At 36.7% G+C, this 20,559-nt stretch overlaps 1 protein-coding gene and 1 long non-coding RNA gene across 8 annotated transcripts in view; one reads left to right on the top strand and one right to left on the bottom strand.

Annotated features, from left to right (window-relative positions):
• Positions 1-6,057: 6,057 nt before the first annotated feature.
• Positions 6,058-20,510, top strand: LOC138061566 (uncharacterized). The gene is made up of 3 exons (XR_011135403.1): positions 6,058-6,204; positions 9,239-9,330; positions 15,724-20,510. It is a non-coding gene; the product is annotated as an uncharacterized lncRNA (long non-coding RNA).
• EDN3 (endothelin 3) overlaps positions 6,200-20,559 on the bottom strand; it is a 42,575-nt gene continuing 28,215 nt past the window's right edge. For all 7 annotated transcript variants that reach the window (XM_068913104.1, XM_068913107.1, XM_068913108.1 and 4 more), the window contains 3 exons: positions 8,728-8,892; positions 8,250-8,354; positions 6,200-7,353 (listed from right to left, as the gene is read on the bottom strand). In XM_068913104.1, the coding sequence (XP_068769205.1) occupies positions 8,282-8,354; positions 8,728-8,892 (238 nt within the window). In that variant the 3' untranslated portion in view covers positions 6,200-7,353; positions 8,250-8,281. The remainder of the gene's footprint in view (positions 7,354-8,249; positions 8,355-8,727; positions 8,893-20,559) is intronic.

Here is a 20,559-nt window from a genome sequence, read left to right as displayed (position 1 = left end):
TTTAGGTTAGGTCTTCACTAGCTAGCATATTCCCCAGCTGACATGATTATGTTGGTAAAAGCCTGGTCTGGACTCAAGTATGATAAAAAAGCGAGCTTTTGCTGATATTGTTTGAAGAGATGATGTAACTATGCTTGCAGGAGAAATTGCTTTTTTTCGTATATACACTATCTTCCCGAGATAGCTTTGCCGGAATAGCTACACCCATGGGGCTTCTGTAGAAAGAATCTTTGACAACTCCTGATGGTCACTACTAACCCATATTGGGAAAACTGAAGAGGGCACTGGTCCCAACTGTCCAACCTACCCTTCTTCCAGAAACTATCACTCTTATGAAGAGTTGGCATAGTGGGCCAGCTACTTAGTTGCCTCAGGCGCAGCTTGCGTATTCATGTAAACTTCATTTTTGTTTCATTTAACACATGTGGCTTTTACCTACATTGTGAATTCATCTTCAGTTCCCTTGACTTGCTTCAGTGTGCTGCAGCCTGAGTTGCAGCCTGAGTTGTATGAAGCGCAAGGCGTTCCAGTGTTATCCTCAGTAACGCATCTCAGCTTCAAATTAGTACGTAATGAGTAGCCTTGTTCTTCAAGTTTAGTAGCAGATCCGGTCAGCAGCGCACAGATGTGTTCTCCTCCTCTTTTGATTTGTTTTTTTTCCAAGGCTGTTCTATTAAAGGCACACATCATTTGCAGATAGTTCACCTTTAACTTCACACCTAACTAGTCATGATTTTATCAGCAATTTTTATATATTTCTGGATGAAATCTTGTTACTGACTATTCAAATATCTGAGAGTCAGTGAGCATCTTAAGATACAAATTGTGTACGTATACTAATTGTTTTACATCCTCAGTTGCTCTTGTGCAGTTCTGAAAATACCGATTTCCAGGATACAAAAAGGCTCCAGGCTGAGCTGAGAGGACAAGATATACAGACTAATATGAAATATATCTATTGTCTTTGCAAAGCAGAAGGCAAACTGAGGTCTGATGAGTAACCTGTAATTGAACCCATATGGATTCAACTCTGGTTCCCGTATGGAAAACCTGAAAGGTTGACCGTTGAGGCTGGAAGTACAGAATACAGTATTTAGCATTTCTCCACCCTTTGTAATTCTTCAAAATTGAACTGTTAATCAAATTGGATGTTATAAAACAAATAAAAATTCAAGACTATGGACAGTAACGCCGTCAATATCCACTTCACAGCCACATCCAGACAGTGAAGTAGAATATAAGAGATGTTTCAGTATCTGCTTTTTCATTCTGAAGAGCTAGATTTCAGTCCTGTCATTCTGTCCTTCCCAAGGCTTGTACCTCATTCAGGTAGAATATGATTATTGGCAGCAGTGAAGATTTCAGACTTTCTTTAGGGCTTATGATATCTACTGCATGGAAACTGTTGACTAAACATTTCAAATGCTGATACAGAAAGGAAACTCCTATGTTCTCTAAGATTATTTTATTATTTTAAGTACTGGCACTTTAGTGTTTAAATGAGCTTGTCTATAGAGGATTTTAAAAAATTCATAGGAAAATGAAGTGTGAATATAAAAGACTTCTAATCTAACTTTTTGCTGACAGGTCACAACTTCAGGTCTTATAAGGCAATACAATTCCACTTATGTCAGTAGAGACATATCTGCAGAGAATTTGGGTCAAGCTGTCCATTTATTGAAGAATGAATGATAGCACATGGTAAAGATGCTTAAATGCCTAGAGAAACACAGAGGTGCAGAGAGAGTTTTTGGATGTGCTAACTTATCTACCCAGTTTCTGAAATTGGAGCATACAGGAAATGCCTAGCAACCTGTTCTGTTTAAAGCAAGATGGATTTAGTGCGTACTGAAGTAAAGTAAGAGAACTAAGCTATCCGCAAAAGAACTAGTTTGGGGGGGGGGGGGTTTAATGTGGATATTAGTGTAACTTTAGGCTAAAATCGAGTAAGAGCCCAAGGGTTCAGGGAGGGTGTTTCCCATGGTAGAACAGGAGCCAATTCTTGAATTTCATCCCAAGCCTTTGGCGATGCTCAGTTGTGCTAACTACCAGCATGGGTCGCTAAGCTACAGAAATACCTTTTTAGTGTAAATCAAGACATGCCTATCTTCCAAAGCACTTCTGAAAATCTTGGAAGCCAAGATACTTCAAAATAAAACTGCTTCTCAGTAAAGTTTGGCAAGATACCACTGCAAGATAAACAGAAAGTTCAATATCCTTTGTTTAACTTGCCTAGTGTATTTTAAGTCTCTTAATCCTGCCAGATTTCTTTGTACTCAAAGCTCTCCTGATCAGGTTATAAGTGTATCTTTTCTATTGTAAAACTCTAATAGTTAAAACAGACATTGTTTCCAATCTCATGTGTTTACAGTTTTGTTTGATTACTATTCCAACAGATTTCAAGCCATGGATTTAAAGGTTTAATGTTCATACGACTGGAATTTTTCCTTTGCTAACACAAACTTTTAGTTGAATATTTTGGTCTTATTCTTGTTAGACTGCATTTTACTTATATCAAGACGCCTTTTTTTCCTCCTTAAATCACCTTGAAGCAAATTTTCATTATCATCCTCAGCAGTCTTTCATGTCAGAGTTATTTTTACCTAGCTGTTCTGAAAACCAACTCGTAACAGTAGTATCTTGAGTATACATGAAAGATCCTAGATGTTGTCAGTGGGCACATCTTGCAGGCTTGAGTGCTAGTTGTCTAAAAGTAGAGTCCTAAAACTTAAGGTCATTATTTGAAACATTCTTGCTACTGCGGAGGGTGTTCAGGATGGATCTGATAAGAACATATCCCAGAATTTTGGCCACCATTTCTGTTGGTCATTATGAAGAAACCACTATAGTGCATGTAACACGCTTCCGTTCTTTTCTTGCAGGAAGGGAAATTAACCATGCAAATGAAAGTTGCCAATGAATTTCTGAGGATTAGAAATGTTTTAGAAATGTGTGTTTTCAAAAGTTGCCATGTTCCAAGCAGTTTTCTTAATGTTTTATTAAAAAGTTATCTTGTTCCAAACAGCTTTTACAGACACATTAGAAGCCCGTTAAAGTTCATATAGACGTGTTGCCCGGCATTTTGGAGTCTATAATAAAATTTTGCCGGTATAAGAAGTCTGGGTGTCTTCCCTAACACACCTGACAGAGATGTGTCACTGCTGGTAAAAGGAAAAGGCCATTCTCACAAGCTCTTTCTGCTCAGCTGTGTTTTATGAGAGAGAAAGGCGTAGATGCCAAACTTCGGAATTTTAAAATTATCAAAAACAATTCATTTAGTCATTGCTGGCACATCATGCGAGACATTTCCATTTTATTATGGAGAAAAAATAATTCAGTTCTGCTGTATTTAATAAATAGTGGGAGTGTATAGTAAATTCCATTGAAAACATTTTTAAAGCAGATGAGGAATTATTAGTTGTCATAGTTTTAGCAAAGAGAAAATTACTTCTGCCTGTGTGACAGAATAACCCTATAAAAAGGTATCACTCTCTACAGCCATGTACTGCTAGACTTCAGTGGGCTGCAAACAACCCTTAGTAAGGGTATGGATAGTGAAATGAGTAAATCAGAGTTGTATTTTAATGTTGTTTAGTTTTCTTTATAAAAGTGAAATATCTTGCCTTGTGAAGTCAATTGAAAATCAGTTACTTTTTCTCCTACACCCCTCACTTATCATCCCTAGATTGACTTAACAGGAGAAAGGGTAAACAGAAGAGCTTGACTTCTAGGTTTTAGATTCATTGTATAGTACCTGGGAAGGATTAGAAGCAAAAGAGCAGTACTGACAAAAGCCAGCACAGCAAGGAACCATTTATTCTAACCTACAGGAAATGAGATCTGAGCCCTGCTCAGGAAATAGTCACCTAACTTTGTAGGAAGGTATCCCTTTTCAGACTCACAGCTTTGATCCTTCTCTTAAATTCTGACAACAAAGTCTATGCCTTTCCCAAGGCACAGCCCAGGAACATGAGTTGGAGGTGGTGATGGAGACCATGGCCTCCATGGCACTTAGCTGTTCTGTTTAAAGTGCTGTGTTTAACCGAAATGTCTTTGCTGTAATGTAGGCCCCCTACTTCTTGTACTTTCTATGAGGGAGCACATAGAACAAAATTCTGCTTGCTTATCTGCCACAGCCTTTTGTATTTGATGACTGGGTTTTACCTCTTCCTTCTTCCTTCTCTGCTGTAGGCTAAACAACTGAAATTCTTCTAAACCTCCCTTCTACATCATTTTTGAGACCTCTGATCATACATTGTTCTTACTGCTATTAACAACTGCAAACTGCATTTTATTAAGGGGATCTAGAATGAGAGCTATGTAACGTTGACCGAATTAGAGCAGAGGTATATATAAATGGCTGTACGTGGAACAGACTAAGAACTGGAACTACTCTGTTTTTACAAAACTAAAATAACACTAGTGGCCTCAAAAATAATTTTCCAGAATAAGAATAACTGGAGTACACCTAACTATGCTAATGTTACATGTAAAAAGACACTAATTTCTAACTTCTGCAAATAATCATTTTATGCTATCACATTTTAAGAATTTTCTTAGTTAAAACTATTACTCAGTTGTATACAAAATGAATTTTTGTGTGTAATTTTTAAAGAAAGAACTGGATTTTCAAATTAGCTCAACATCTACTAGTTCAAACTTAGAAATAGGTAAAACCTACAAGGTTAGGTTGAATTCTGAGTCCCTAAGAGCTGAGGAATATCAATGGTGACATTTTCTATAAATGTTTAAAATTAAATAACAGCAGTCTGATGATGATTATCTGTTCTTGCATGGAATAATGGTCGTTCCACTCCAGAACCCAGGGTATATAATGTTCAGGTATGATGTGCTGCATTTTATAGATTCATTTGGAGATATCTACAGTAGACTTTGGGGTTTTTTTGTCTCTTGTAAGTTTGATACAAGTGTGATTTTCTTTCTTTTGCTGGGTTCATGATGGACTGATTTTTACATTAACTGCTAGGAGTACATAAGCACAATGTTTTCAGCTACTGTGCGGAGTCCCAAAACCAAAGTATTTGAAAGGGGAATGCACACAGAAAACGGTCAGACTATTCTTTCTTGAGGAAGAAGCACAGCAATAACACCCACAACCCACTACTCAAAGGCCAAATCTAACTCAGTGCCAGAGACAGAACCCAACTGAATTTGGTTTTTATCTTTGAAAGTTTAAAATAGAGTGAAAGCATGTGGGACTGGGGAAGGTGTGAATCTATCTTCAAGTGTAACACTCAAATTGGATCAGCCTGAGGGAAGGGAGTAGAAATCCAAATATAGACTGAGCAGTTCATCTAAAAGCTGTATCAGTGGGGGAAGCATTGACAGCCTTGTCAGCACTGGGGTGCCAGGTGTTTGCAATTTCAGGAAAAAATGTATGAAGAATTAATCTGAAGTCAATGAACATTGTTGGTAAAAGGAACTCACAATCCAAATGGACGTTGCCTCTTCCTTTGTCCCAGTATCCAGATTAGATCAGATGAGAGTTACATTTGCAGCAAAAGGACACAAGACTGAAATGTAACTTTTTAATGTATAATTATTATCAAATAATTTTTATTGTGTTTTTGTACTCAATTCTCAAACTGTTAGAACTATCAAACTCTTTTGACGATGGCAAGTTTTTGTATGACCTAAGCATATGCACACACAAAAAAAAGAAAAGAAAAAAAGTTATTGGTTATAAATGAACATTAATTATTCTTTATAACAAAGCTTGATTATTTAAAAAAAAAAAACCCAAAACTATACAGCGCCTTTCAAAATTTTTGGGAAGACAGTTATGTGAAGTGTTTTTACACAATAAATAATCTGTTTTCTATAAATGTACAAAATCATGCCAGCAAGTAAGAAACGGATACAAATGCAATAACTGAAAGATATATTTACTTTTATAACGATAATAATTTATTTATGAAATATATCCACATATATATAAAATATATCATATATATTTTGGCAAAGACCTCCCTTTCTTGTTTCAAACAAAGTCTATTACCACTGTTTTAAATCTATATAATAATTTTTTCTGCTCAGTTTTTTTCATTTTACAGGGTTTTTTTGGTCTCCATCTATGTTCTAACGAAATATAGTTTAGTGTCATCTGGTTACAATTTAACCTATGATGTGCCCTGGGAAAAGCCTGCATGAAGGACAAACCAGAAAAGATCTGTAATGCCACAGGTAAGGGATTTCCTCTGTTTTTTTTTTTTTTTTTAATTACATTAAAGAACAGGATTTGCAGCAGTTATTCATTTTTTCTGGCTTATTCCTGCATTTCTCTATTAACAAAAGTCCATAATTTCTGATGAAATAATTTACATTGGAAAATCTCCAGGGGTGGATATTTTCCTTTTTGCAAGTTTCCAAGTTGTTCAGTTGTTCAGTGATGATGTTTGAATGAAGAGTTAAAAATGTGATTTTAACATATTAGCAAAGATGAATGTATACACCCTGGATGATAAGACATGTAGGGCCTTAGAATAGCAAATGGTCTAGTACAGGGAATTACTCTGATTGTGTGAAGTTTGATTTTAAGTTCCACAGTCTTACAGTATCATCTTTAGGAAATTCTTTGGGGTGAATAATCAGAGTTTTGTTCATCAGCTACAGTGCATCATTAAATGATCGTTTAAAATGTTTCTGAATGGAACTTTGAAGTGTAGGAATAACTTGTGCCTAAATTAGGTAATCTGTTGAATACTCAATGTATACTCTTAACTTGCTATAGTTTATAATAATATTTATATTAGGCATTCATATTTATTCTGCATAGATACTGTCATTTAAACATCTGCCACAAAGTTACAATATGATTCAGGCTTACATACATTAACAAGAGAAATATTTTATCAATTTATTCTTAATGAGAACTCAGGTAGAGGCAATCTCTCTCTAACTCATCACATTCTCCAATTACAATTGCCTGCATAAAGCTTTGGATGGTTCTTCAGACAGATAGCAAGCAGTAAGTGGAACAGTATGTTTCTATTGTACTTTTAAACATCAGGTAGAAAAGTGATTCCTGAAACTTTACGTTGCCGAAGTTTGGATTCTCTTTTGAATTTTTCTTCAGTGGTGATACATTCCCTGCCAGGTTACATGATAAAGATGGATATATCCGTTACTGACACTCTCATGAGAGGAGCATGTGAGAAAGCTTGTTCATACAGGTTCACCTGCCCTCAAATTGGCACTGATGAAATGAAAGTGTTACATACTTCTGCATTCTGATCCACTGGCATCAGACGGAAGCATCAAGTTTGTCCATCTCAAGGGAGAGTTGTAGTTTTTAAGTTCTTGCTTCTGAGCTTCAGCAAATAAACATTAAACCTTAAAAAAAAAAAAAAAGCTTGATTATTCCGAACTAACTCCTCATGATCCTGATAGACTTGTAGTCTCCTCGTTGTCTCCATGGTTATATGTGCACACAGTGAATGTTACCCAGATGTCTAATTAGCTGTGATTGATTAAATAATCATAGGGAGAATTCAGCCTGGAAACTTATAATCCAGGTGCTTCCCTTGAGAGCTAGAAACGTTTGGATACTAAGGGGTTTTTTTTCTTTTTTTTAACTTCTCTAGTTCTAATGCTGCTGTGTTTCACCCAAAATTAAAAGTATTTGATTACACTAACGTCATTTTACATTTCTTACATAGCACTAGTATTAAGATTTGGAACTGGAACTTTTTGAAACTGGCTACTAGGTCACAGTAACCTCCTCATATCTGACATCTAAAGTAGATTTGTTTCCCCCTCCAAATATTTTTTCCACAAAGTTTGCTGTATTTTCTGAACCTTGACAACTTAAGTTTTACTAGAGCACTGCACTGGGACATGTAGCTTAAGTTGGTACAGGGCTAAATGAGCCAAAAGGTGATGGACAGGAACAGCCATTGCCTTAAGGAAAAAAAAAAAAAAAAAGTGGGACTGGTGCCAGGAAATGTGTTGGCTTATAGCCAGAGAATCCAACTTTTGAAGGAGCTTCAGCACAAGGAAGGTTGTAGTAATTCTGTGTGTAATCAGTTATTAAAAAAAAAAAAGACAACTCGTTTAGGAAAAAAGTAATAGTATTACTATTACACAGTAATAGTACTATGTAATAGTACTACCATTACTATTACAATAGTTATTTGAAATAATTTAGACTTCAGAAAATACAAAATAACTTCATGGAAAATTAATATTTCTATTCAACATTAAACAGAACATGAGCATCTATTACATACCTGACGGTTCAGAACCTTCCAAACTCGCTGTGCTACTGAATGAAAGCATGTTCCTCTTCTCTGCATAGGTCTTTCTCCTCCGTTGTTTTCACTGATCCATGATTTCTGGGGAAGAGAGATTTGCTCAGTTCTTCACTGTAATCTCACCAGTTGCCCATACAGAGCTATTTATAAAGTGACAAATGACATATTTTTCTTTAGAATAGATAATACTTGGGATTCTTATCTAAAATAGTGCAGTATTATGCAGGCCCTGAATTATCTGTTTATCCTTCTAACTGGACAGATCTGCTGTTTCAGAAATGCCACATCATAAAAAGAAACACCAGAAAGAAAATTCAAAGTACTAGACATGACAATTTTATTTAAAAACAATACATTTATTAATCCTTTAGTTTGATACATGCAACTTGATTATTTACCTTGATGAAATAGTCAAATCATGTAGACAGTTAGCAGTGTTAAGGAGGATACTCACCTTCTTTTGTCTTGCATTCTCCTGCAAAACTGCATACACTGTTTGTCGTGTGCATCTAAACAAGAGCACCGAAACGAAGACTGAAGAGTACTTTGAATCTGGCCTGTAGACCTTTTGCCTCTAAAACTGCCTCTGTAGTTAGATAGCCCATATGGCACAGTCCTCCTGTCATGAGAATCACAAACATGATATATTTTACAAACCAATTAAGAGGTTGTTTCACATTCTTCCTGTTTTACAAAACAGACCTATTGATGTAAACTAATAGACAGTGGCAGAAAACTCAAACCCTATGCTCGTGTAAAAAGCTCTCCCTGTAACAGATCACAACTTTTGCTTAAAGTACTCAGACTTTTTATAAAGTTAGAAAGTAGCAGAAAAATAAACTAATGAAAGTATTGGTTGACAAATATACTGGCTACATACAAGAATTTGGATTACCTAACAGCAGATACAAATACATTCCCAGGTTACTGCTTATTTTAATTCTCATTAATTCTTTATTGTATAGGTTCCCAGTCTCAAATTATTACACACAAAATTTGGCACGTTAATTCCATAACTGGTATAAAGTGACAAAGGTGCCGTGTTGATTTCCATCAGGTAAGTACCATCACGTCATCACCTCCGTCATCGAGAGGCTGAATTGTCGATAGTTTTATTATTTTAATCACTCGAGTAAACTGTCAGCATGACTGGCTTGCTGTATTATGTTTAGGGACATGACATTGCAGTTGTGAGAATCAGCTAGATAATCTTCCTAACATGGAAGCCACAGTGATACATATGGAGATCATATTCAGTTCTTTACAGGAGCATATCAAGAAATAGTAAGAAGTAATTCTCTTTATTTCCCTGCAGTCTGGCCTACTCTGCTCCTTAATGGGGAATATTTAGTAATATTATTTATCAGAAAAGGGCATGCTTTGTCACTGCCTGTTAGCATCCCAGAAATGTATGGATAGTTTTGATCGATGTCGTAAGTTATTCCTCCTGCGAGTTGTTAAAGAATCTCAATTGATAGCAAGTGTACACCACATGGAACCTCTGGAAACCCACAAAAGTAGAGTGTACCTGAGTGCTGGGAAAATCAACCCCTCGAATCCACTGAATATCAGAGGAAAATCTCTTGTTCAAAAGAAAGAAGGATGAGGGAAGAATGAAAAAAATGATGTAATTTTAACGGGGGAGAGGAAGTTAGGGTGGCGATGTTACAGAACAAAGCCTGAATAATCAGTCTGGAACCTCTAATGTCATGTAGTTGGACTTCTATCATTTTCTTTCACAAAAACATAATTAGGCTATTAATTGGAAATCTGCAAATTTTCCATTCTCCCATACTCATGCTGGGCTGAAAGTATCAGAAACATTATTTTCCTAATGTCTGCAATAATTTTTGATGCAACTTTGGTAAAGTTGATATAAATTATTTATTTAAACCTATGCACTTGTAGTACATACTAGCTTGTGACACTTCCTCTCATCTTTCACCACTGGAACCAGAGCACATTTATAATAAATAAACTTAGCATAATATCACATTGAAAGATAAAAAAAGCACAAAAATATAGAAATAATCAGCATTTCTGTGTGTTAGAGGTCATGAGAGGTCTTTCTCCTGTAAATGCTGCTCTGCCTCATCTATATGCAGATGCTGTTAAATATTTTCACCACTTCTTTCATTCTGTCTATGTCTTAACACTGGAAAAGACTAACAATGTGCAAATTAATCTTAAAAGAGTTATTTAGGACTTGATTGTGGCCCCCTTTCTCAAACAGTAGATTGAGAACCTATTTGCTGTCTTGAGGAGCAGGCCTGAGTCCCATTTTATCCTTGAAGAGTATTAATAATTCTATACTGGCATCTGCTTTATAATAATGAATGATAAATGGCTAATATAGGTAACTCCTGACATAAATAATTGCTCTATGGTCTTATTTTTAGATACGTTCATCATGTTTATGAAGTAATGAGTGGTATTTGGAGGCAGGAACAGGAAGTGCCTGTATTTTTAAGTGTGATGAACCCTCTATGAAAACGATCTGGCAAAATTCTGTTATGCAACGTTTTGCTCAGATTTAGGCTAAAATGAAAACATGAGTCTTGGTTGGTCTAACCAAACTTGAAACCCCTATTGCATGGCAGATAGGTTGTGAGAGGATAAAAAAGCTTTTTGCAGCTTTTGCGGATGTCGTCCCACATTGTGTTAACAAGATATAAAACACTGTAGTATGTTAGTCTCGTTATTAGAAGTGTTTCCTACTTAAAATATCTATTCTTCCAACATACAGTACTTTTTTTTTTTCTTACTCTTATGGCTCTAAATCAGAATCTCTGCAGGACTGAGCTGTTGCTTGCTCCTCTGTCAGAGGTTCTGTCTGCATAGCCAGAGTGGCACAGGGGCATGTGTGCATACTCCTTAGTTGCTGCAGTTTGCAAATTAATGAATTAGCTAGAATTGTCATCAACTTCAATTTTATCGTAATACATCAGTATATTAACTACGGTGGTTAAGGAACGGACCCATAACCAGTCTGCTGTCTTTGCTATGAGATAGTAAAATCCAGCAAATAGGCAGGGGTAGGGAATATAGCATAATTACAGGTGATAAGAACCATGAATCACAGCCCTAAGCAAAGGAGGAGACTAATATTTTAGATACTGCTTCTGACCTTTCTACAAAGAGCCTGATGCTCTATGAAACAAAACGTGTAATCTTGATGCTTATAAGAGTATGCCTCTTACTTGGAAAACACATTCAAGAGCACTTTGCTCTCAGTGGCCCAGAAATACGTGCAAATGCATTGATATTTCAAAGTGTAATAATTTTAACTAGAATGCACAAGCAAACATTTTTATGTAAGCTAATAAGCAGATTTGCCAACCAGAGATGGGAAATTTAAATGTTTGGTGTAGTCCTCCCAATATGCCTGTCTGTAATTTCTAAGCTAAAAATTCAAAACCAAAACATAAGCTTCAATAGTAACCCACAGTTTTTCTAATAGTATTTAGAAAGACCTGCAAAATGTAGTAGTTGTTTTGTTGCCTGTCAGTTACTCTGATAAAACTCATAAATTGCAACATTTAAGCAAACGTTAGTGTGTGCATGGTTATCATTCCAGTAGCTGAAAATGTTAGTAATTCAAGTTAGTTCATGCCTCTTTCTCAGTACTCCAGAAGTGAGAAGGGATGCCAGAGAGATTCAGTTGAACAAATATCAGAAGCATTTGCCTGGCAGCATGCTTCATCTTAGATTGTTGCACATGATTAATGAATGGCTGCTTGTGCAGCAAATGTTAAGGCGCTGCAATGCTCAGGTTCAAAATGAGGGAATTAGAATCACAATTTCTACACGCAGAGTGGAAATCACTGTCGACATTTTACTGTTACTAAGCATATCTGTTGCTAAGAAGCCAACTTAGCTTTCCATTTCAGTAGGTGAAACAGCTCTTTTTTTTAATCAAAGCTTCCTAACTTTAGTATTACACAGGGCAGTTTCTGTCCCCACAGGGAAGATGAGGGACAGCTGAACTAGGCAGAAACAGGTTTGTTGGCTAGCCAACCACTGGACCACAAGGGATGTCTGAGCAACTGAGTCCCTCACACCAGGTCCCTAGCCAAAGTACTGGCTAAGAGCCATTTGGAAACATTTTGAAAACGTCTATGTTAGATTTGCAGGGTTTTTTTTTTTTTGAAACATTTACTTTTCACAAGAAATAGGAAATTTCTGACCTTTAACTCAGACTACATAGTTTCGCCTTTTAGGAGAGCAAAATTCTCATGGAATAGTAAAATTGGTTTCCACATATTTAAGGACTAAGGTGTATGATGCGTCTTTTATACATTTCTTCTCTACAAAGAGGAGAACAAGCATATTGATGCAATTCTGGATCAGTCTTTCCCAAGGTACTTCTTTCAGCTGGCAACTGCTGGCAACATTCAAACCTGGGATGTATGTGGAGATGGCCTACCTTCACTTTTGTAGAGGTCAGTTACCAGTATGATTACTGCAGCCAGCATGCTCATTTTTTAAACATTTTCTAAATTACAGTAGGTCTGGGTTTAAGGAAACAGTTTCTTGGTCAGTATAAACTATTTTGTTCTTCATTCACATCATCAGAAGGCTCTATGTGGGAAAAAAGCTGCTAACATAACTCTCTCCGGTGTCTGGAATTAAGCCATGTATATGATTTGCCAGTGTCCCACTGTCCCTCATTTACGCTATAATGAATGGTCAGTATTCAGACAGCCAAAATACAACTTGTTTATTTTAATTCTTATAACATGTGACTGAGTTTCTCATGCTGTGTTATAATTGACCTATGAGTTACTTTTATTTTCTACTTTCCCAGCCACTTAAACACAGTAGATACCTCCAGGGCACTTTTGAGTTTCAGCCAAAACAAAAGGATGACGGGGTTGCAGCATTCATCTTAGATATTGTGATTTTAGTATTCAGCAATATATTTCTGGCATGTCTCCAGGCCAGCCAGGCTCCCAAGAGTCTCCAGTGTTTTCAGACAATCTTAAAATGTATGAGATCCCCGTAAGGACCACTGAGAACAAAGAATGTGGAGAGGAAGCAAGATCTCCTTATATTCTGTATGTAAACTAAGATGTCTCCAAAATGAAAGATGTTAGGGGGGAAATAACAGATATTTCATTTCTGTGTATAATTTCATATAAAGCTATAGCAGTACTACCATGTAGCTCTGTAGATGAAGAGATCATTGGCTGCTCTGAAAGTTCACTCCAACTCTTTCTGCAACAGGCATATTTTTTAATTGCAGATAGTTCGCAACAGGTATTCCTCCCATATTATCCTCTGATCACCATGATTTATTAAGTAAAACACCATGGGAATGCTCTTCAAAGAAGTCCCTGCCTTGCTGGTCTCATGTCATCCTAACTACATGCTGTGTCCACAAAAATTGTAAGGATTTCACTGCATTTTTTCTACTTGATTAATCACAGGCTCGTAGAATTGAGAGATATAACAGGCTGTTCCTTCTTACCAATTGTCCTAGTCCCTCATCTGCTTAAAGTATAAAGATTTACGATGATGCATAGGAATAATGCTTGCTTTTTTCTGAGAAGGTTTTGCAGTTAAAATTCTTTTCAGAGGAGAGAAACAGGTGTGTTTATGCTTTGTAGCCACAGCTTTATTTCCCACATACTCAGTGGAGTAGTAGTCAGTGTTCCTAGACACCTAAATAGGCTACTGATATCCAAAAAGATATAGCTCCAAGATCTTGCTGCATTGGGTTTTCTCTTCACTGTTTTTTTCAATCATCTGATTTGTTTAGTTAACACTTAAGCTTTGAAAGGACACAAAATTAGTTAAAGTATAGTATTAGTTATAGCTAATTTAGGCAATAAACCAAGGACTGTACGTATCTGCTTCACCATCCAGTCTCACTGATCACATGAGTTCTTTGATCTGCTTCCTACTGGGACTTCACGGTACCCAAATAAGTGCCATGAGAGAATCTGAACGCTAATGTCTCTGCGATAAGGCAGATCATTTGTCCGGGTACCTCCCTTAACATGCCATCCCAGGAGGATTACAGCAATGCGATAGGCTTGAGCAAAACTCCACTATCTTGCTAGCAACCTACATGTCTGTCTGCTTGTGTCAGCAGGCTTAATTACCCGGTGTTGGCACAATCAATGGAAAGAATGCTCCAGGCTGCATACAATCTCGAATACAATGAGTAGTATTTCTATAAAGTGAGCTGGTCCCTGAGAGATACAGTGATGTGGAAGACACCTCGTGTTTGTTCCTTGGCACAGTGATACAGAGCAGCCAGTTGAGCCAGACCAGGAGACAGTCAGCTCTCTTAACATCCCTCAGGAGCACACTGGGAAGGAAGAAGGTGAAAGGGCTGGGCAGGTCCAAGCAGCTTCACTTATTAACCTCCTCTTTCTTTCTGCTTCTTTGAAAAAGATGGCATGTCTCTACTTTTTCCCAGCACGAGGCCTGAGAGGGGGAAGAGGCCTGCACTAACAGCCCTGAAAAGAGGTGGAGGGGCTCAGAACAGGAGAGAGACTAGGGAGAGAGAGCAGAACTCGTGTGTGGACTGGAGGTAGTCAGTGTAGAGGCTGAGAGATGACAGGGACAAAAATAATTTGGGGCTGCAGTCAGAATTAGTTGCTGGGCATGAGAATGATGATGAACATTCATTTTTTCAAGCCATTTTGTATTTAGAATGAGTTGTTAGGGTTTGCCCAGTCCTGATTTAGATAACTCGCACATACTAGCTCTGCAGGACACAGATTAAATGTCATCTTCCCAAGCTTTATACACCTTAATTTCCTTAAACCAATTAATCAAGCCATATTAAATGAGCCATATTTTGATCCCTGTGATAACAAGGTAATTCCAGTAAAATGATCTAAGTAAATGAGATAAACTTGCAATATATATGGTACATTCATGGTGACTAGAGAAGGAGGTTACAAAGGGCTAACTTCCCTGACTGCAAGTGCCTTGTAGCTGAAAATGTCCTGGAGGCAGAAAGGTGCCTTTTTCCTATAGAAATAAGCTATCTTGCATTCCTCTGCTTTCCTATTTTATATGGTCTTTGCTAAAAGTGAGACACTTAAGGCATAATTTAAGCTTGAGGCAAACTGAAAAGCAACATCCAGCACAACTGGCAGCACATGTCTCTGCTGGTCCTTACTGGGAATAACTACATTTGTGGGTTTTTTTTAATAAGTGGTTAAGAAGAAGGGTTCCCATGGCTGCAATCTGGCTTACCTAGCATCCATGGGCTACCCTGTTTCTGATAAATATATCAGCAATCACCTTCCATAAAATACATAACTTCACAACATACCTAATATTCTTATTAAAGCAAAGCTAATAAAATACAAAACTGGCTACAATTTTTTTGATGCATTTCTCTTAGCTCAATGTGGAATACTGTAAATTGCTAAAGCTAACAAAGGTACTAAAGAACATGTTGTAATGACTGCAAAATATTCATACTCAGGAGACCTTACTGTAATATTGCATGAAGACAGAGGAAGACACTTAAATCCCTTGCCAGCGTGAAATATCCGAAAAGAATCTGAAGCTTTGTGGAGCAAAGACAAGATAGCATGAAACAAAAAGTGGACACAAATAAATGACCTGGTCTTCAGAGACAACTGTCTTTCTTTAAAGCAGTTTCATTATATCTTATACCCTTACCTTGATCCCTGATAACTAAGGACTCAGTTGTGAACTAACATATCATATGGATGGAAATACTTGTATTTTTAACATCTTACCAATGGTATTTTTTATTTGGATTGACTACGGTAGGAAAGGTCTTTCCCAGCATGCTTCTTGGGGGAGGTTTTGTCAGGGATCTTCCTAGGAGCTGCTCACTTGCCAAAGCATAGAAGACAACGCACATGCAAACGTTATTTCTGCTCGGCAGCACACAGGAGTGACAGAATTAGACTTCAGTAAATCTAATTTCTAATCCAAGACTTGAAAGCCACTTAGTACAGTTTAAGCATATACTTAAATTTTTTATTCAAAATTAAATGAATGAATTGATATTTTAGTGAGTATTCTCTTTAATTTGTAGGTGACAGAAGAGGACCTGCTATTTAATTATTACATGGTTATACCTACTAGTATTTTTTTTCTGTGTATGTTTGTAGAGAAATTACCCAAATGCCTGTAATTTCATAATGAAGGGCAACTCAGCAATAGAACTTATAGTAGAGCAGACATGCAGTACAGTTAAATCAGAAATGAATGGCAAAATCAAAATATTTGCTTGTCTTTTTAAAAAAGTCTGAAGAATAGAAACTTCATATTTATTACTAGTAATCCTTTTCCTGTAGCTATCAAAAGAATGTTACATGTTTCCTGTATCCAATATGATAAGAAAAAAAATGGGGTTGTACAGTGAAAAGCTGAGGTACGTTTCTTGAGGTTAACAATATGAAGCAAGCATGGAGGTATATTTTTTCCATTAACACCCCAGCTACCCAGAGAGGCTGAGCAGAGCTCACTTTACGTTATGAACTGAGCCACTGTTTCACAAAAGTACCACTCTGAAAATGTACTGCTTGTATCCTTTAGTACTTCCTACCAGTCCTAACCTGGTCCCAGTTTTTGACAAGCTATTGGACTCTTAATTATAAAAAAAAAATGTATCTGGTGCAGTATGACTTCCCGCCTGTAAGACCCAACCTCCCATTACTCTTCTTTCTTCTTCTGACTGGCAGAGAGTACTAGCAAACGAGCTGTTTCCAGAGCAAGGAGTGAGGTAAATCCTGAAAGGCAGAAGTGGCCAGAAAATAAGGAGAATGAAAGGAATGAAATAAAATTAAGTGGGAAAGGGTAGTTTTTTCCAAAGTAAGTCTAAGAGAATTCATTACTAGCTTCTGAACCCACCATACCACTGTGCATGTTTCTCCAGTGCATGTTTCTACCATTCCCCACAGTGTATATACTGAAAAATGCACTGTTGGTTTAAAAACAAATAAAAACCTGGGGGAAATATAAACACAGAGTGTTAAAATTTAAGGCTGATGAAAGTGACTGTGGTTTGACAACCCTGGAAACTGCTATTCTTTGTTTACTCTTAGAATTTGAGCAACATGAAGAGCAATAGTGAAGTTTCAAAACACTAGCTATTAGCGTGGGTCATTCCTAACCCCATCCTCTGCAGGGCCAGCTCCTGCAGTAACGTGGGAATTCAGTCTGCAGAACCAGACTAGTTTCAGGCCTTCCTGGGGACACTGCTGTTAAGGTTTCAGCACTACGAGTACTGAAAACAAATGCTTTACAGGAAGACTAAGAGGATATATTCTCACTTAGGCTGTGGAGGGCACAAAAGCTGTGCATGTTTCAGAGAGACTGAAGGAGCAGAGGGATCAGGCTGAACAACGCAGGATAACGGATGCTCAAACAACAGTGAGACAGTTTAGAATCAGTTAGGAGAAATGATCAGAACACAAAAAGGGGGTATGAATTTGAGGCCCTTACTAGAATGGGAATGGGCCTTCATTAGAATTGGATGGTGCTTCAATCTGAAAATGTCAAAAGAAGGCATTGGATAAAAGATAGAACCACACCAAGGTATTTAATCTAGAACATTAAAGTTACTTTAAAAGAGGAACAGCGGATCTTGTTCATTCAAGAGAGTACCATGAATATATGTATTTTAAAACAGAGTATAGGCACAGGAAAAGCAAGCTTGTTTATATCTTCACCTAGAAGTAAAAGATTGTGTAATTACATTCCAATAGTGAAATATTCTCAAGCAATTTTTCCTCAGTTTGATATTTATCTCAGTGGTTTCAGAGTTCTAATTGTGAAAATTAGTGTGTGCTGCTCCCAGTAGTGAAGTGCATATATTTCACTAAAGACAAATGAGAAGCCAGATGGCTTGTCTACCCAGGAATATGTATGAAAACTAAGGGTAATCCACAGAGATGTGAAGTCAATGTGCAAAAACTGAGGTGTATAAGAAAAAGGAACTGAAATCATTGGAATTTTATTTGTTGTAATGACGAGGTATGAACATCTCAAACGGCTTGCCTGCCCATGAATCCAGGAAGTTAAACTGTATTAACTGAAAATGTGATCTCAGTATATGGTTTAAATATGCAAGGACAAAATTATGTTTGAATAACAGGCCTAAAAATCAAACCAATTTGCCCACAATAAAACACAACCAGATCAGGAGAAGCTTGTTACTATGTCCAGTAAAGCTATGTGAAGTACTCTTCTTTTGATGTGAATATTTCTGCAACATTTTAACATCAAAAATCCTACAATTTTTAGGATTAGAGATATGTAAAATCTCTCATTTATTTTTAGTTTTTCACAAAAATTTTTAACTGAAAAAAAGAGAACAAAACCCATCAGTTAAGAGGAACTAATGGAAATGAGGAAGATTATCTGCTTTATAATATTTGATATTTTTTACCTGTGAGTATGACCACAGATTCCATCTGTTTTAGTTATTGTAATTGTTGCTAGCTTATTATGATTTTCCTTTATATCTTTCACATTCAAAATACATTAGGACAAGGAGGGCATATGGACAGTCTAATTTTGGTAGAACTCACATGTGTAAAACCTAGATTTCAGTGAACATGTGGATAGTAAAGTCTGCAAAATGCCCACCTAACTTTATCCAGGAAAATAAAGTCAATTTTAACTGCCTAGGCAATATTACACATTTTTTCACTCAATCAAAAACCCAGTAAAGAAAGAAAGATACATTAATCTTTTTGTTTTTACCAAGGCTCCCATATGCCATGTTATTTGTAAAGCAGCTGTATGAAAAATCAGGATCGTTACACTGTTCTCAATTTCTTCAAAATTAGTTTTCTTAAGACCTGTTATCTCTGCCATATGTAACTGTAAAGTAGAGTATATAAGCTGAATGCTGCATTTGAATTTTTTTTTAAAAGGCCAGTAACAGCATTCTTTCTTTCCTTTAAGTGCTGAAACATTAAGCATTTAAACATTAAACATTTAAACATTCTGCATATCATGGGAAAGAATGCAATGACAGTCTCCAGTCATAGAGAACACACAAAAGTGCCTTGTACCACCTAGTAAGTACTTTTGATAAAACATTTTGTTCCTGTTCACATTGAGATAGGTCAAACCATCAGATATTGTATGTGATTTAGGTCAAACTATCAGATATTGTATGTGATTTAGGAAGGAACGTCCCATTTTCAAAAGGACACAGCCAATTAGGACCGATCAGAACACTTATTCAAAGAAAAACAAAATAAGCTTTGTAAGTTAGGTTTGAAAGTAACTCTTGACAACCAATTGTGGCTTCATTGTGAAAAAAACACAATATGGGTAATGCTAAATGGAAGGATAAGACACCATATATAAGGTTTTCAAAGGAAAAATCTGCTGATCTTCAAATGTGTGGCAGATTACAGTGCGCCTGATTTTTGCATTGTTTCAAGCACAGCATCCCTATTAAATGCATAAACAGTTTGCATATGAAAGCACATGCTACAGCATGTCAGTGATATTGACAGCTGTGTTTGGTAGTAGCTATGGTGGATTAATGGCAGGGAAGGACTGAAGAGGAGTCTGTTGCTTCGGACAAGCTAATTGTTGTGAAAGCTGATTCAGTTGTGAGTTTTAGCGCTTGTAGTTGAAGATCCTCCAAGAACTGTTTTTCATTTTTTGATTAATCAGAAAGGAATTTCATAGCAAATTTTATACAGTTGTGGAAGACTCCATAATATCCTAACACTCATAACTGTACTAGTAACAACTACATGGTTTTTACGGTATAAGCTAAATGGTTTTGTTACTAAAAGGGAGTAAAAAGAAATAAAGCCAGAGATGCTTGATTCGAATCAGTATCGTAACGTCTAACTCAGTAGCAGTTTGAACATGAAAGACTAGTTCAAGTGCAGTTCTAGAACTAGTATTAGCTGTGGACTAAGTTATATTAACTTAGTATTATGTTTTCATAGTGCAAATCTCAGGGCTAGTTTTAAAATTATTATCCAACAAAAGGAATTAAGAACTAGAAAAAAGTTTAAATACATAAGCTGACTGAGGGAAGATAATCGAATGGCACTCTTGGACCACAGTGTAGTTGTGACAAGCCTCTGTAGTTATTTGAACAGTGGAATACATACTCTCAAAGACTGCTGCACACTGCAATACTCAGTGAGCGTCCCAATTCAGTAGAAAATTCATGTATCAGCTCCATCACTTCTTTTGGCACTTGGTTCTGATACTTAACCATGCTCATTGTTAGACAGATCATCTTCCTTATTTGAACTTGCCTGGCTTGTAGCCACCATTTTACCATTATGCACTTCTTTTGGTT

Source organism: Struthio camelus, chromosome 18, assembly GCF_040807025.1.
Source record: "Struthio camelus isolate bStrCam1 chromosome 18, bStrCam1.hap1, whole genome shotgun sequence".
Taxonomy (NCBI): domain Eukaryota; kingdom Metazoa; phylum Chordata; class Aves; order Struthioniformes; family Struthionidae; genus Struthio; species Struthio camelus.
The sequence above is the reverse complement of the archived record's forward strand: the minus strand, read 5'-3'. Positions and strand labels throughout refer to the sequence as shown.